The sequence below is a fragment of the Pygocentrus nattereri genome, chromosome 7 (genome assembly GCF_015220715.1).
Source record: "Pygocentrus nattereri isolate fPygNat1 chromosome 7, fPygNat1.pri, whole genome shotgun sequence".
Taxonomy (NCBI): Eukaryota; Metazoa; Chordata; class Actinopteri; order Characiformes; family Serrasalmidae; genus Pygocentrus; species Pygocentrus nattereri.
Genome location: NC_051217.1, coordinates 8,053,339 through 8,069,271, shown reverse-complemented (window position 1 = coordinate 8,069,271; position 15,933 = coordinate 8,053,339). Strand labels below are relative to the sequence as shown.

The 15,933-nt window shown below is 39.6% G+C and overlaps 2 protein-coding genes across 7 annotated transcripts in view; one reads left to right on the top strand and one right to left on the bottom strand.

Annotated features, from left to right (window-relative positions):
• The window catches only part of tbxas1 (thromboxane A synthase 1 (platelet)), an 88,562-nt gene extending 80,137 nt beyond the window's left edge, over positions 1-8,425 (bottom strand). Inside the window, exons 1-2 of one of the 4 annotated variants that reach the window (XM_017683788.2) lie at positions 8,360-8,425; positions 4,560-4,689 (exon numbers count right to left, since the gene is read on the bottom strand). In XM_017683788.2, the coding sequence (XP_017539277.2) occupies positions 4,560-4,657 (98 nt within the window). In that variant the 5' untranslated portion in view covers positions 4,658-4,689; positions 8,360-8,425. Of the gene's footprint in view, positions 1-4,559; positions 4,692-4,819; positions 4,843-8,359 lie in introns of those variants that run through there. The other 3 variants (XM_017683866.2, XM_017683938.2, XM_037540252.1) reach the window with 3 other exon arrangements.
• Positions 8,426-9,664: 1,239 nt separating this feature from the next.
• The window catches only part of hipk2 (homeodomain interacting protein kinase 2), a 122,725-nt gene continuing 116,456 nt past the window's right edge, over positions 9,665-15,933 (top strand). For all 3 annotated transcript variants that reach the window (XM_017684584.2, XM_017684500.2, XM_017684424.2), the window contains exon 1: positions 9,665-10,032. In XM_017684584.2, the coding sequence (XP_017540073.1) occupies positions 10,014-10,032 (19 nt within the window). In that variant the 5' untranslated portion in view covers positions 9,665-10,013. The remainder of the gene's footprint in view (positions 10,033-15,933) is intronic.

The following is a 15,933-nucleotide window of genomic DNA, read 5'->3' as shown; positions in this document are numbered from 1 at the left end:
CGAGCGTGTGCAGGACCGCTAAAGGTGTAACAGGACCACTTTCACCCTGTAAGAAAGAGCTGAGCGGTCATAATATGTAACACAAGAAGAATAAGCCATGCTGTAACTCCAAGCTGAAAATGATCTTACAGGGATCCCATTAATGCATCATTTAAAGTATTAATTATTATTGTTTAATATTCTATGCATTCATATTTTGAAGTTACTTTTCTTGTGAAAGAGAACTCTGTTTTTAGACTGCGCTCTATACATACTTCATACTAAAAGACCTCACTGATGGTAATCACAGTTGTCTTACATTTAGTAAGTCTTAACTTGTTCTTTCTCCATGTGAAATATTTAAAGGCTTGAAATGGTGTTATGCAAACTAAAAAGCAGCACACAAGGTAAGCACTGCTTCCACGATCATCAGCGCTGAAATGACCACTGAATTAGCCACATGAATGCAGAAAGTAACAAGAAAAAAGTTAAAAAAAAAAAAAAAAAAAGAAAGAAAGAAAGAAAGAAAGAAAGTGAATTACTTTAACCAGCTTATAGGTATAGGAGTTCTTAATTATATGAGAGAGAGAAGGAGAGAAAGAGAGCCACAGAGAGAGAGAGAGAGAGAGAGAGAGAGAGAGAGAGAGAGAGAGAGAGAAGGAGAGAGAGAGAAGGAGAGAGAGAGAGAGAGAGAGAGAGAAGGAGAGAGAGAGAGAGAGAGAGAGAGAGAGAGAGAGAGAGAGAGAGAGAGAAGGAGAGAGAGAAGGAGAGAGAGAGAGAGAGAGAGAGAGAGAGAGAGAGAGAGAGAAAGAAAGAGAGAGAGAGAGAGAGAGAGAGAGAGAGAGAGAAGGAGAGAGAGAGAGCCACAGAGAGAGAGAGAGAGAGAGCTTTTTCCATCTAATTGGCTGAGCTATTGAATAACAGGTTATTCCTCATCTATGACTGAATAAGATGATTACTCTCATCTGATACTGTTGGCATGTTTCAAAAGCTCGGGTCCTCAGTGGCTCTGTCCTACGAAGGCTCCTCCTCTCTAATACATTATGCAAAACAGAGCATTGTACCAAGGACGCTTTGTCTCCTCAGCAGAATGGAGAAATTTATAGGAGAAAATACTGCTGATGTGAATGATAGTAAACTTGGCAGTGATGTAATGTAGCAGAAAGAGTTTTCATTACTTTGTAATTAAACGCTATCCCGCAAATTAAACTGTCCAACTCACTAAAAGTGGGTGCATTTCTTCCCCTGCATTCAATATATACCCACAACTATAGAAATAGCGTACTGCATATATTTAAGCAACAGAACACTAGAGGTCATACGTTATTGTGAAATAACATCATGGCTGTGATTTGGTCACATGCACAAGCCGAAGGCGAGTGACGTAAATCATCACAGCCATGATGTTACAGTGATAACACATGACCTGGAGTGTTCTATTGCTTTTATATCACAGTTAAATAAATATAGTAAGAAATTAATAAATAATTCTGTACAATTAATTGCCTTTTTACACAACGTGTAGTAGCTGGTTTCATTCATCTTTATTTCTCTTAAACTTTCTTCAGATAAGGTGCATGCACAAAGGATAATGGATGACAGGAGACCATGAAGGACACTCTGGTAGGACCCTCCATTTGAAGGATACTTCTGATTAGAAGAGCCTTCAATGATGTAGCAGTCTAGAAATGCAACCCACCTAGACTGCAGAACAGCCTGTGCATTCCAAATATGTTCACAGTGTTTCCCACTTTTATCAATTTTTTTTCCAAATAATTTAGTGTTATTGTAACAATGAAATTTGTTTGAGTTATCTTATGCCTAAATGATGTTGATTTTATTAATGGAGAATGGAGAACCATTGATCTGCACAATTTAAATCTTCCCCTTCTCACATCACACCTAATGCAACTAAGGAAGTAATTAACAAACCCTTCCTGAGGTGAACGATGTGTGTTAGAACAGGAAAACACTAAAATACTAAGACTCCAGGACAAGGATTGAGAACTACCGAGAACTCACTGACTGGACACATTCAGCCCGTCTATTATAGGGTCTATTACAGGTGATTGCACAGTCTGAAATTAAGGCAAGGAGAAATGTATGACTAATTGCACAGCCCTATGTTTTACTAAAGTAATTTGCTACTGCTAGCACACTGACCGTCTCTGTAACTTTAAAAATCCTGCTGACCAGTGAGTGCAGCCCATATTCTAAGTATAAAATCAATGAATCACTGACCTGAACCTCTTAGCAATCACTTCCCTGCACCAAGTCAGTGGGAACAACTCCGGTTTTGAAAGGTTACAGTCCTAGCAGATAGTATCTACGCGTCTAAGGCACTGTTTACACTTAGCATTAAAAAAGGACACATGTAATCGTGTTTGTGTCAACCAGCTTGGCTACTTTTGTGGTCTAGCAACACATGAGCTCCACCCTCAACTTTCAACAATGTTCCTGCCTCTTTAAACAAGCTATTTTTAGGAGTCTGCATTTATATTCAGTGGTTTGGCTTACAAACATAAAAGACACCACACAATTTTCTCACCACTATGGATGAGTCCAGATTTGTGAATATTTAAAGAGTCATGACAGATTGAAGAATTAAACAGTAAATTAGGATTATTGATATACACATTAACTTCACTCTACCTTTATAAGCTCTCGTATTGAAGCACTATGGGATGTATGTAGTCCATCAAAGGGCAGTGTAGAGCCAGGGTCTTGTGTTTTTGGAGTTTGTTATCTGTTTAGTCCAAAGAAAAATCTCTGCTACTGCAGCTGGCTACAGGCTACCGCACACCAGACGAGGAGCGCTTCACTGCCAGGGTTTCTGGCGTGCAGCTATAGCACAAAAGCGTGCACTGATAAATAAAAAAGAATCTTAATGTACACTGTACTCTTATACAAACCCAATTCTAAAAATGCCATGGCTGGAAGTGAAATGCAAATAAAAACAGAATACTTAAAAAAAAATTGTCAGTAAACACTGTCCAATGCTGCATCCACAAAATGTAGATGTACAAAACAAAACATGCGATTTTTATTTTTCTGTACCATTTGACCTGATGTCCTCCACATCATGTGAACGTTTCATGATGAAGGGATCAAATAATATGCTCTAAAATAAGATCTTTTTACATTAACCTACGCTAATATTAAAGAGAATTTTTGCATTCTCCTGAGAGAAAGTTGCCATTTTGGAGGCATTTGTTTTTCTCTGGACAGTGATGAAATGCACGTTACTGTGCACTGTAGAAGTCATATGTCAGCAGAAATGCTACTGACTTGTCTGGGCTCAAGCACATCTGAAATAGACTGATGCACAGTGGAAATGTGTATTGCAGACAGACAAATCATATTAGATATATGGAAATAATGGATATCGTGCTCTCTCAGCCAAAGAAGAAAAGGAACATCCAGATCCAGTTACCAGCTCAAAGTTCAACAAACATGGTCTGTCACAGTACGAGGGGCACAAAAACACATAACTCAAAATCTTAAATAGCTTTTGTTTCCATTACTGTTACTTTTACGTTTGTATTGCGTGATTCCCAAAACAACAAATGTCAGATCTGTTGAATTAAAAGTATGACTGAATACAAGATATTACAGAGCTAGAAAAGGAGTAGTTCAATTGGTTATTAAAGCTTCAAAAGAGTTAATAAAACACCACATTAATAGACGATATATTACCTCTTCATTTAGTGGCTCTTAATATTTTTCAACTTATCTTCTTTCTTCTTTTCCCGATGCTAGCATATATTTAATTGCATATCTATTTCCCATTTTATATGATTCTAAATTGGGCACGTCTGCCTAAGTGAGGTGATATATCACTGACTAAAGGATTCTCCTTTCAACATTACCTGTGTTTATGACTGGCATGAGTGGCATGTTTATGATTTTATGATTGTATATTTTAAAGGGTTGAAGTGTTATTGAACTCAGCATAATTCTGAAAGCAGATTTACATTGTCTTGTGCTCTATTTTTAACCTTCCTGGAACGATAAGACAGTGTCGGTCTGGAGCTTTAACATTTCATTACTGAACCTCTCCCTCGGTGTGGCATTCACTTTACTACACTGTATTCATTTCACTGAAATATTTGTCTCTTCCAGGTTTTGTTTTCGAACATGTTCTTTTTTTTTCTTTCTAGATTGACATCAATCACTTGGGTTGGCTCGTTAAAAGCACTTTCCTATTATTGGTGGGTGCAGAAAACACTACCTCTGGTTTACATATCATGTTTTGTGTGAATTTTGTGCTTGCTTCCTTGAGTTTAGTCTGTGCCACTCATTTTTTTATGGTGCAAAAAAATTACAGAAGCCATGCTGCCCCCCATGTGTACAGAAATCTGTCAGAATTAACACACATATGAACAACATGCGGCACTTTATTAGTTAAACATTGTGTTGACAATAAAAAAAAATCAACACTGACAGCATTAAAGTCAAGTGTAAACAAAGCATGTGTGTCAGAGAACCATTAAAGTCATGGCTGTAAGGCCAGGTGCTTAAGCGTTCTGTGATTAAACTTTATGATTCAGGAATCCAGCAATGATTAATACTCTACTCACCAGTACAAAAGAGCAAGGAAGAGTAGGAAAAGTCCAAGGGAGATGGAAAATCCACTGGCATCAACTCCAAACATCTTCAGCACTGTGGCAACATCCATACAGGTCTCCAAAACAATCCACCAGAAACCTGCTAGATGGAGATAAGAGTGGTGTGTGTGCATTAAAATACAGCTGTTTACTAATTACCTTTTTAACAATAGTAACTCACAAATTACTGTCTACAAAGAAAATAGCAGAGACCAGCAGCTTGGATCACAGACCTGGACCTATCTACAAACAGCACAGCAACAGTGTGCTGACTGTGTTTGGTGTTCAAGGCGGTCATAACTAACCTTCATCAATAGTTGGGCTTTAAAACTGTGAATGGTTAACCAGAGGAAAATACCAGTCAGGACACAAACAATATCATCCTAACTACAGAGTCTTTTTTTTTGCACAGTCCCAAGACAAAGAGAGTGCTGATAGATCATTTGTGTGACACAATGACAGACAGAGCATTTGCGTGACACAGGATCAGTGAAGAACAGTGTAAATTTGCTAAAGCATTTCCACATATGTATGCAACCAATTTTGGCATTACACTACTTTAAACAAGTCCCTTTTTAAAGAAACATGATGGTACTCTAGACTGAATCATTACTGTACCATAGTGTGACACATATGGAAGAGCCACATGGAACTTCCCATCCTGAGTAAAGCAGAAAATCTTTAGTAAGTTGATGGGAATCAGAGGACACTTTTGGCTTTGGCTGATGATCAGGAATCTAAGGCATGCATGTCTGACACACACATTAACATCCTTAAACTCTACCCTTATAATATATTTAATGCACAATTACTGTTTATTTGCTGAATTTAACATATTATTTAAAAAAAAACAACAGAAAAACTAAAACAGTTAAGCACTCTTGAAAGTTACTGGCATTTCTTCAGTTTGTTTCTACAGCCTTAAAAACTAAAGCTTCCTAAATGGTTTTGGACATTTGGTTTTAGGAAAGCCCTTCAACTGGTGTAGAATCTTTTTAGAATACTTAGTGGACATTCCTTAAACTTCAAAAACACACATCTCTTTAACACAAATGAAAAAGTTCATTAGAGAACCAAATCTATAGTTTCACTCCACAGAACCCTTTCTGACTCCCTTTTTAAGATGTTTATAGTATATAGTGTTTTTTTTAATTGCGCATGGTGTTAAAACCCATAGATATTCTGTTAAGAATAGACCTGCAACACATTTTCAGGTTTAATATAATTTTTGATTCAGAAGTCAAGTCTATCTGATTTTTTTAAATGTATGTATTAAAATGTCTTCATTCTAAAAAGGTTCTAATTATATATTACACAGGTTTAGCTCAGAAATATACATATTTTATTTCAAAAACAAAGGACAGCAAAGTAGCATGTCTTGTGCAAAAAAAGTGAAAACAAATGAGCTACAAATCATTTAAAAAAGACAGGATGCACCCAGATGCCCATAGTACAAAAATCATGAAATATACTAGATTTATCTGCTCAAACATTTAATTGCTAAATTATTCTTAATCCATTGGTGCCTGGATTTTTCCTTATGAAGTCAGATGTAAAACAGATGTAAACAACTGTAGAGTATAATATATTATATGATCCTTCAAACCTCTCGAGGTGCTTAAACTCAACAGCTATGAGCTCATCTAAGCAGCTGACTGAGTATCTAAAGGAAAACCAAAAAAGCTGACTCTTACAAAACAAGAGAAGACCAGAAAACATATCTAAACACTCTCTGCTTGTAATTTTCACTGTCTGAAATGTCATCGAGGCAGGGAAGTTACAGCTGTTTAGGTCAACATTAAATTTAGAAAACCAAGGAAAATCTCAGAAAGAACTGCTTGTAGATTTATCAACTGTGCAAAGCAAAACTCCCACATTACTGTCAGTCAGAGACACAAAGATTTGACTGGAACAGAAATAGTGTTGCACTTGCCCCTGCGTCATCTACATGGAGGAGTCATCAGACGGTAGCCTTCACTGTGATCTCATCACAGAAGACAATGTCTGAAGGATGTATGAATACACTCAGATAACCAGAGGCATGTTGAAATCAAGTGCTGTAGACTAATGAAAAAACAACTCTTTGGCTAGAATCTCCAAAAGTCTGTTTGCAGAGAAAAGGAGAAGCGTTTCAAGAATCTTTTAAGCATGGGGGTGGATCTGGCATGGTTTTGTGTGAAAACCAGAGGCACAGGAAATCATGTGGGGATAGAAGGAAGTGGAGATTCTCCTGGACGCCTCTGTCACACAGTCACACTTAATACTACAACAAGATCCAAGATCCAAACCACAGATCATATCAATGTAGGTAGATTTTAAGATGTTTTATGAGTATTTCAGAACTAGAAGCATTCTGCATGGAAAAATGTAAAAACAATCCCAAATTCTGTCATCAAATAAATAATAATTATACATTAGAACTAACAAAAATGTCAAATTTAAGTTAATTCCATGTAGTATTATTCAGTTTTAAGCAGTCTTGCACTTTCACTTGTAATTTGACCAGGGGTGCTCAAAATTTGCATTTAATTGTACAGTATAGTGACACATTTAAACAGTATCAGCACCAACTTTGCTTAAATCTATAGACCCCTTCATACATTTGTAATCTTTCATGTATGAATGTTTAAAAAAGTGTTACACCTTATTAGACAAGTTTAGATATCAGTGGGCTAAAATTGGTTAAGAACTCTAAGAACTTTAAGAAACCAGGCTTTTCAGTCTAAATGGTGAAATCCAGAACCCACTAAACCATGAAGGGCTACTTTTATCAGTAGACTTAAAAGCTGTAGTTAGTTTAGTTAACTCTACAACAGATCTAAACAACAGATTAACTATTTTCTACAATAAGAAGCCTGACAGACCAGATTAGCAATTTCTCATTTTTAAAGGATGGTGTTTTACAATAATAAGAATTTATAAATACAGTTGTGATTATAAACAAAAGGTCATTTCAAAGATGTGGTTTCCCTGCTGAATCCCCACCGAGGGGGCAGCACCTTTCCCTGGACACACATTATAATGAGCTAATTTATTGTTTTTTTTTAAGCCTACATTTCCCACAAGCCTTTGCTGGCTGTCAGAGTTCATGTGCAGTGACAGAAAATGAATGAATGAGAATATTTACAGGCCTGTGTGTTACACATAATGTTTACATACATAAAATAAATGACACTGATGGGAAGATAACAATGACAGGTGTCATTAAACTTGCTCTGGTTTAATCCAGGCATTGTAAAACCAACATTAACCCCTTTTGTGATTAGTATTACTGCTGAAGTTTTGCACTGTTTCTAGATCCTGACCTTGGCTCACTTAGGTTTACAGAGCAGATACAATCATAAGCCTATACAGATTCATATTTCATTCCGCTGGAATTCTGTGGAGACGTTTGCGTCAGGCAGCTGGAGTATATTGAGTGAACCACAGGACAAGGCAGTCCAAGGTTCTCCTCTAAAACGCAGTAACGCGTGAAGATATCCCACAGGTTTAAGCAATGTTGAAGACCTGTTTGTGGCCTATTAAGTAGATATTTTCGACTTTTACACCACTCCCACCTAGACCTTGTTACGCGTTACGTGCGAGCAATAACTACAAATATTAGCTACAATCCCACAAGAGCACCATGCTACAGTTTATCTAACGGGACAAAGAAAAGCTTTTTCACACGTATTACATCAGCTCAGCTGAAGAAAACAGACGAGGGCATAACTGTTAAACCACCTCTGAGTAAATTACACCGGTAAATTGGGTAAAAACTTCGTCCTGCATACCTCTTTCCTTGCTAGCTCACGGTGCTGTTTGTTGACTAGGAAGCGTTTCTGGGTAATGTAGTTTTTGCGAGTTGAAAAAGAACTACATTTAAGCGCTTTGCACCCTAGTATTTGTAGTTCATCCGAACATCTGAAAGCCGGCGTTGGTCATTCGTTCTGGATGTATTTATTTGTTTGTTTGTTTTTAGAACTTCCGTTTGCTTCTTTTTGACCTGATGTTCACATCCAAGCCATATGAAACGAATATAATGAGCCATTATATATAGCATCTGTCCTTTCAGGCCATGTTTGTTTAGAAATGCCCAGGATTTGTTCAGCTGTAAACGTTAATCTAACACTTTGTCCCAGACGCGATCTATCATTTCGCGCTGGCCTGGGCTGTGTGTTGTTTCACAAAAGTCAGAAACACGTTGTTGCACCGTATCTAAACATTTCTTCTCGGATAAACATGGAATTAAATAAATTGCGCCTTTTTTTCTGGCGGTTGGCGGTAGATGACAGATTATTCCCATCTGTACGAGCCTTGTAATCCGATCCTGTCCCACCTCACTCTGTGAAAATCCAGTGGCGTCATTGGAGGATCTGAGCCAGGCATGAGTGGCTGAATACAGCATCATCCAACCACGGAGCCTGTGGATAATGAAGGCGCATCTGCAGAATACGCCGATGCTCAGAAGATGGGCTTCCTATCTTCAGAAAAAAATATCAGTGTGTAAATAACAGTGTCCATTCTTAATGGGCTGCACGGTGGATGACAAGCTCTTCACAAAAGGCTGGAGCTGTACCTAACTGTACCCCGGCAGCTGAGAGTGCTGCGCATTAACTAGCGCTATCTCTCTTCTCTTTCAGTTTAAGCGTTTTTGCGATTTGTGTAAAATTAAAAGTGCGAATTATTGAAATAGACGTTGTACGTATATTTTTAAAAGGGCTAATTTGCCTTAAAAGACATTCAAATAAACTGACAACTGCTACAGTAAGAGACTAATTCTGATTTTTTTTTTTCAGATTATTCAAATTATTTTGGGATTAGTTTTTCTGATTTAAATGATCAATATAGTGCAAAATGTGATTAGATATGTAATAAATACGTAATTGTTTTGTAATTACATATGTATATATAATGCATGCTTATACATGTATATGTACATACGTACGTGTGTATTTAATATTTCTGTTGGCGTTCGAGACACAGTACGCAACATGTGTAAATACAGTTTGTTTGGGGGGGCGGGGTGCATTCGTCCGTGATCGATGAGATAGTCGTTTGATTAGCACGCAGGCTAAGCTAAACTCGCTCTGCTCTCTTTCACCATTGCAACTTTTGCAGCCACTCCACGCACAGACATGCTCACCGCGGGCTGAAGCCCAACCTGCTGTTCGGCTCTGCCTCTGAGCCAGACAAACCGCTCGCGGCTCGGTAGCTGAAGTTGCAGAGCTCGCGTTTTGATTTGCTCCGCGGACCGTTAATGAGAAGTGCAGTTCTGGATGTGATTTTTTTCTCCCCTCTTCTGTCCTTTTCTCCCCGATGAACTGGGCTAGTAATGCAGGAGACAGCAGCGATTCTGTCAGCGGCGCAAGATGGCAGATTTTTATTGAGTTCTGAACTGAAACATCTCTTCATATTTTGCCATGAATAGCAGGAACCCTTGCACCGATGGCCCCTGTATACGAAGGTAAGGACCGTCTTCACTGGGGGGATGTTTTAGAGCAAACATGCTCGTCCGTTCAAACAATTAACGCTATTTCACTTAGCAGAATAGGGGGACTGGGGGGGGTCTCTCTCCTAAACATGATGTTCTGTGGTAAAATGACAGATTTGTCAGGTAAGCTATGTCGGGCACTGCCCCTGTGAGCTGGCCTCGTGAGGGCAGTTAGCGTTAGTTAGATTTGGCAGTTGGTTTTGTGAAGAGGTTTCTGATGAATTGATCCCAACACTGGCTCTTTGGCTCCAAGTGCTCTCCTGTTATTTCTTACGGCTGTTTTCAGTCGTTGTTGTTTTGAAGAGACCACGACAGCTGTTTGAACGAATTTGTTTCCTGGGTATTGGAGTTAAAATTAGAGCAGAGATAAACTGGAGAGAGAGAGAGAGAGAGAGTGCGAAAAGTGGCTGTCTATAAATCGAGCACTCAGCGGGTCCGTGTTGCAGAAATGAGCCTCATTCGTCCACTTTTATGTCCATGAACATTACAGAAACGACTCGGGTTTGTTCCGAGTTCGGTTTTGGACACCGCGCAGTGCCCATCGCCAATGTTTCTGCGTCAGTCAGAAGTGTTGACGGGCTTATGTGCGGTCCGTGTCCTGCTGCAGCAGCGCTGGGCTACGGGTGACTAATCCGAGAGCAAAATGGCCCACAGTGTTTAAGCAGCTCACGGCTGTAATCTAACCTACATTAGTTAAATGCATGCGTCCCGTGGCTCTGTATGCGTGTTATCGATCCAGTGGGCTAGGCTAAGGCACTGGCTCCTCTCCTAACGCTGCGTTCCTCTGAGGTAGCTTGAGGTAAAGACACAATGATTTGAGACTGATAAGAAGCCACCGTGATCGACAGAGGAAGATAGCAGCTATGAGGACAGTGTAAACTTGTGTGAGCTCATATTTCAGTCCTATTTCACTCAGGCTGCCAGCGCGGTTGATAAGGAAGGTGTTCTCGGTGTCCTGGCGTTCACAGACAGTTCAAACAGCCCAGTGAAAGACCCTGAATCCCACCACTGCTCGAAGGCGATTGAATTGTAGATATGAATAGAAGTCGGACTGTTGTTGTATGTTGGACACGCACCGTGTAAGTAAATTTACTGGAATTACCTTAAGTGTTTATTTTTCCTTGTCAGTTAAAGATGAGGAGCTTAATTGATTCCCAGCGCTCCCCCTGCTGGTGACAAAGAGAACAGCCTGAAGGACCCAGGGGTGCACTATAGTTCTCTCTCTTTCCCTTTCATGTTCTTTATCCTTATCTGTGGAACAGAACATGCATGTTCTGTTGTCACAAGGCGTGTAGGTTAAAATCTTCAGGGTGGAGGGAAATCAGCTTTCTTGATTATTTGCCTTTTCGTGGCACTGATGTGTAATTGAAGCACATCTGCTCTGCAGGGTGCCCACGCGTTGGACGTTGAAGCCTGATGCAATGGGATGATAGACTGATTAGAAGTCGCTGCTTTGAATTTGAAGACAATAAAGGTCTCGGAGGCCGTCACCCTCTGACACTCATCACAGCCATCAGCGAGCGAGCGAGCCCGCAGTGGCATTTGAAGAGAGAGATGGAGAGAGAGAGAGAGGGAGAGAGAGAGAGAGAGAGAGAGAGAGAGAACAGGCAGTGTAGTCATAAGTAAAACCCACCGGACTCATTTTACTGAACAGTTATAAGCAGAGTTTAGCTGCAGGAATTGCACAGGCGGTGAAGCCGAAAGTAAAAATAAAACTAAAACTGAAATTCGACACCTCACTTACAGGTGACTAGACACTGTGACAGTCTATGATGGGAACACAAGAGAAGACCTGAGTTTGACCTGTTTTGTAAGAAGGACGAGTTGTTATATGTTTTATATAAATAGAAAATTAGCACCTGTAATAACTTTTAGTAGCAACACTCATTGTGAAAGTACAACTCAGTTATTTATGTTTCAGTTCAGTTTTCAGGTTTTGGCAAATTGTTTCAGTGTCTATCTATAGTATTTCTGACGAAATCCAACGTTTTACTTCAGGATTTTGCTCTGTTTATCTCTGTTGCTATGGTGAAATGTCTTCTAAGTGAATCTTTCAAGTTGTGCACATTTAATCTCATTTAATGTTTAAGGGAAATTTGAGATGATGTTTTGTTTAAATTACTTTGTCGCAGTATCACATTGCGACAAGCTAAATTGTGGAGAGTTAATGTTTTCTTGCGATCTTTCATTTCTATAGTGCTTGTTCAGGTTTCAGCATTTGTCACTGAGTTTGGCATTAGAGCTTGTTCATGTGGATATGAGCTACAATGACAGTTTGGCCAGCGGAAGTCATTTAAACTTGGTAACTGACTTGGGCTAAACTTAAAACTCTTATATTTAGCTACTTGACCTTCTTTGTTGCCCCCACAAATATGGAGGGATGGAATATGGTTACCTTAATTGGAGGCGATGTCGCTTGTCATATTTGTAGTTTGAATGGTTGTCATGCATCCTAAAGTTGCACGATAGGTTTTAGCTTTAGGTTCTTATGTAGTGCTTCTGGATCGGAGGATCTGCTCATTTGTGCCTCGTGGTAAACTCTTTCAAATAAAGAAATTAATAGAAAAATCAAGTTTTAAATAAATACCATTAAGGTAGATGTTTGTCATTTTGGTCAGTAGTTTAAGTGCTCTGTCATTTCTCAGAGTGGAGGTTTGTGCATTTGGAGATTTGTGGTGGGGACTTGGTGTTCTGGCTCTTGTAGGCCAGACAGGCCAGTAATCTGGGGCCATAGTAGCCTGGGAGCCTGACCTCATAACCCAAACTGACACGCTGATGAATGCCTGTAGGGAGGAGGACCAGGATCACTTGTCTTGAGCTGTAGAAAAAGTTGAAAAGGTTGAATAGCTTCCAAATGCATATGACTGGGTGATAATAAGCACAGAGACAGACAATACATCCAAAACCGTGGTCTGTTTACTTTATCGTGGGTGCCAATTTGCAGTGGTGTCAGAAATCTGGCTTTACACAGTGAAACTTTCATGCAGTTAGTTGCATGTTGTCAGTTGCCTGGAGGACAATTCCATGCAACTTGACAGTTACACAAAGCAATTCAAAATTAATTGCACATAACGCCACTAGGTAGCTAAATTAGCATCTTGTTCAAGTATGACGCATGACATGATCACATGATGCGTATTTGGTATTTTGTTAGGGTGTTATGAAAGATTCTACAGCGGTGAGATGCTTGCAGCTTCAAGTCACAGGGTACCTTACATTATGCAATTCAGGTGTAATTTAGATTCATGTAGATTTCAAACAACTGAAGTTGCATGAGGGTTTCACCGTGTTAAGCCAGCCTTAAAGCTCCACATTGATTGCAGTAGGTAGTATGCAAATCGTGTACCCATATAGGGTAGCCGTAATGCACTGTGCCATATACAGCAGAATGTGATCAATGTTACAGAATGATAGTGAAACTGCTTATTTGAATATATATATATATGCTCCTGGTTATCCAGTGTAGGGAACAAGGGACTGTTATGCAGGCACAGTAGTAGTAAGTAGTAGTAGTAAGAAGTGATGCATTGAATTTATTAGATTCAACATAATTTTCACCCAGATAAAATTACATGAACCTGAAAAAACAACACAACAGTCTTTCAGTTTACCTGCTTTTGGCAAGGGTTGTGTTGATGTCTTCTATTACTTTCATGGGGATGAGATGCATTTAAATCAGGTAAATCCTGTGCATCACTTTATTTCAGTATTAGTCACCCAGACAGCCTTTAGATGTTGTGATCTGCAGTTTGCAATGCCAATTGAGTGTTATATGAGGACTATTTAAAAATATTTCCATGGGTTTGGCCTTGTTTTTTGGCTTTGCTCCCCCTCACTCTTCAGTAATCTTTCTTGTCATAGACTTCGGAAACCCCCTCTCAGTTGTCTTGGGCTGTTTTGGGCCTTTCGACTGAAATCTCCTCAACACTCAAGGCTCATCCAGGGCCTTCGCTTGAGTTACCCTTTGTTGGAGAAATGTAGGAAAATCCCCAAGGTTTTGAGGTCGTTGTCATGAATTTGTGTTATAGTCATCTCTACAGTGAGGAACTGCTAAGGTTAAAAGTATAAGGAGATACTGTTGCTTCTGCAGCATATACAGTGCTTTATATCTGCTTACATATATGATCTAGTACAACGGTCTGTCTTTTTTTTAAGCACTGGATGTTAATGAACATCAGTAAGTGATCTTTCCTGAACTCCTTAAAGACATTTTTGCTGTAGTAAATGGTGACCATGGCCACAGTAAGTGTGATTAGGCTGTCCGCATCTCAATTTATGCCCCTTTGAAGACTGAAGGATATCCGAGCCTTCAGATGTTTGAGGGGAAATGGCTCACAGGCGCGGTGGTACTGTGGCCGAGCCAACGGGGGGTTGAGGGGGTTTTTGTCCTACTGACATACACCAAAAAGCAGAGGGGAGAGAAGACTTACCCTGCACCTCTGAATACTGCTGCCTTCCATAACAGGATGTTGCTCAGTGAAAGGCCCGCAGGCCATGAGACACATTTGCATGAATATGAGTGGCATAGTAGATGCTGTATTGTTTTGTACTACATTTCTAATTAAGCACACTGCAGCAAGCCATCCTGCTACAACTCCACTTTGGATCGCTTGCTCCTGTTAGTATTAGAGGAGGTATTATTGTAGGGAAACCAGATTAAAAGAAAACAAATCCATTTGCGGATTAACTGACAAATATTTGCCCACACCGACCTTTGAGTCATACCTAGCACATCCCACCTTGTGCAGGCAGGCAGACGCCCCTGGTGCAGCAGAGTCCAGCATTGCTCTCCAGTCATGCAGAAAGATGATGGGATCTGGCCAGCTGCAAGCTTTGTTTCTGTCTGTTTGCTTTGTTTTGTTTGTAAATTTGAACCCCTTGAAACCTAAGGACCCTTTTGTGAGCCCACCATTCAACTTCCCGTTCACATTCTACATATCGCACAGTAGTCTTACTGCCAGGTAATAAAAGTACTGATCAATAAGGCTTAAGACTAGTAACTAAATTTTAAGCCAAGGGTTCAGGAGGTTAACCCTTTAAAATCCCAGGTTTATGACATACGAAGGCATCTGAAGGCACACACGGTCATGCACACCTCTCCAACTGCAGATGCGCTGTCTATTCTAGTGGTCATCATTCCTTCTCCTGGACATCAACCTTCAACCCAAATCTTGCCTGATCCAGCTAATCAGATATGCGTGAAGACAACAATTAACTGGATCAGGTCTGGTGGATTAACCGATTAAACCCTGTGGCTCCTTATGTGGGTTAACGCTTACATAACTTGCATATTAGTTTCATAGTAGTTACTAAGAAAAATCATAGTAGTTACTGAGTACTCATTTTTAGTATAAGGGAATACTAGTTAGATCTAATGCAATCAGTTTCAATACAGTAAAAAAAAAAGTGTTTACAACAATGTAATAAGAAATTCAAAACTGTGTCTTCTGAGGGTCTCTTGTTTGCCCCCTGTCATGGAAACTACTGTAACTACTATGTAAGCACCCATGCTTAAATAAACTGGGCTTCTCTCTTAGGTTTACATCATGATTCTGAGCAAATGAACAAAATGGTTCTTTTGGATAATAAAAGTGGTCCATATTTAAGAGTGCAGCTAAAGTCAACAGGGTTGGTAACCTCTGCTCTATCCTGTGGTCTTGTACTGGTAAGTTTGTGCTTGGCTGCCAGGCTGGGCTACGTATGTACACTTTTTCAGAGAAATTGGTAAGTGTGGTGCTGAAAACACCGAAGGGAATGCAGTGAAAGAAGACGAAGAAAGGGAAAGCAAGCATGAAAGCAGTCTTTTAAGACAACCACAAACGACTCTTTTTTTTTTTTTAGTTTATTCCTCCTGGTCTAGCGGTTGTGCTTTTT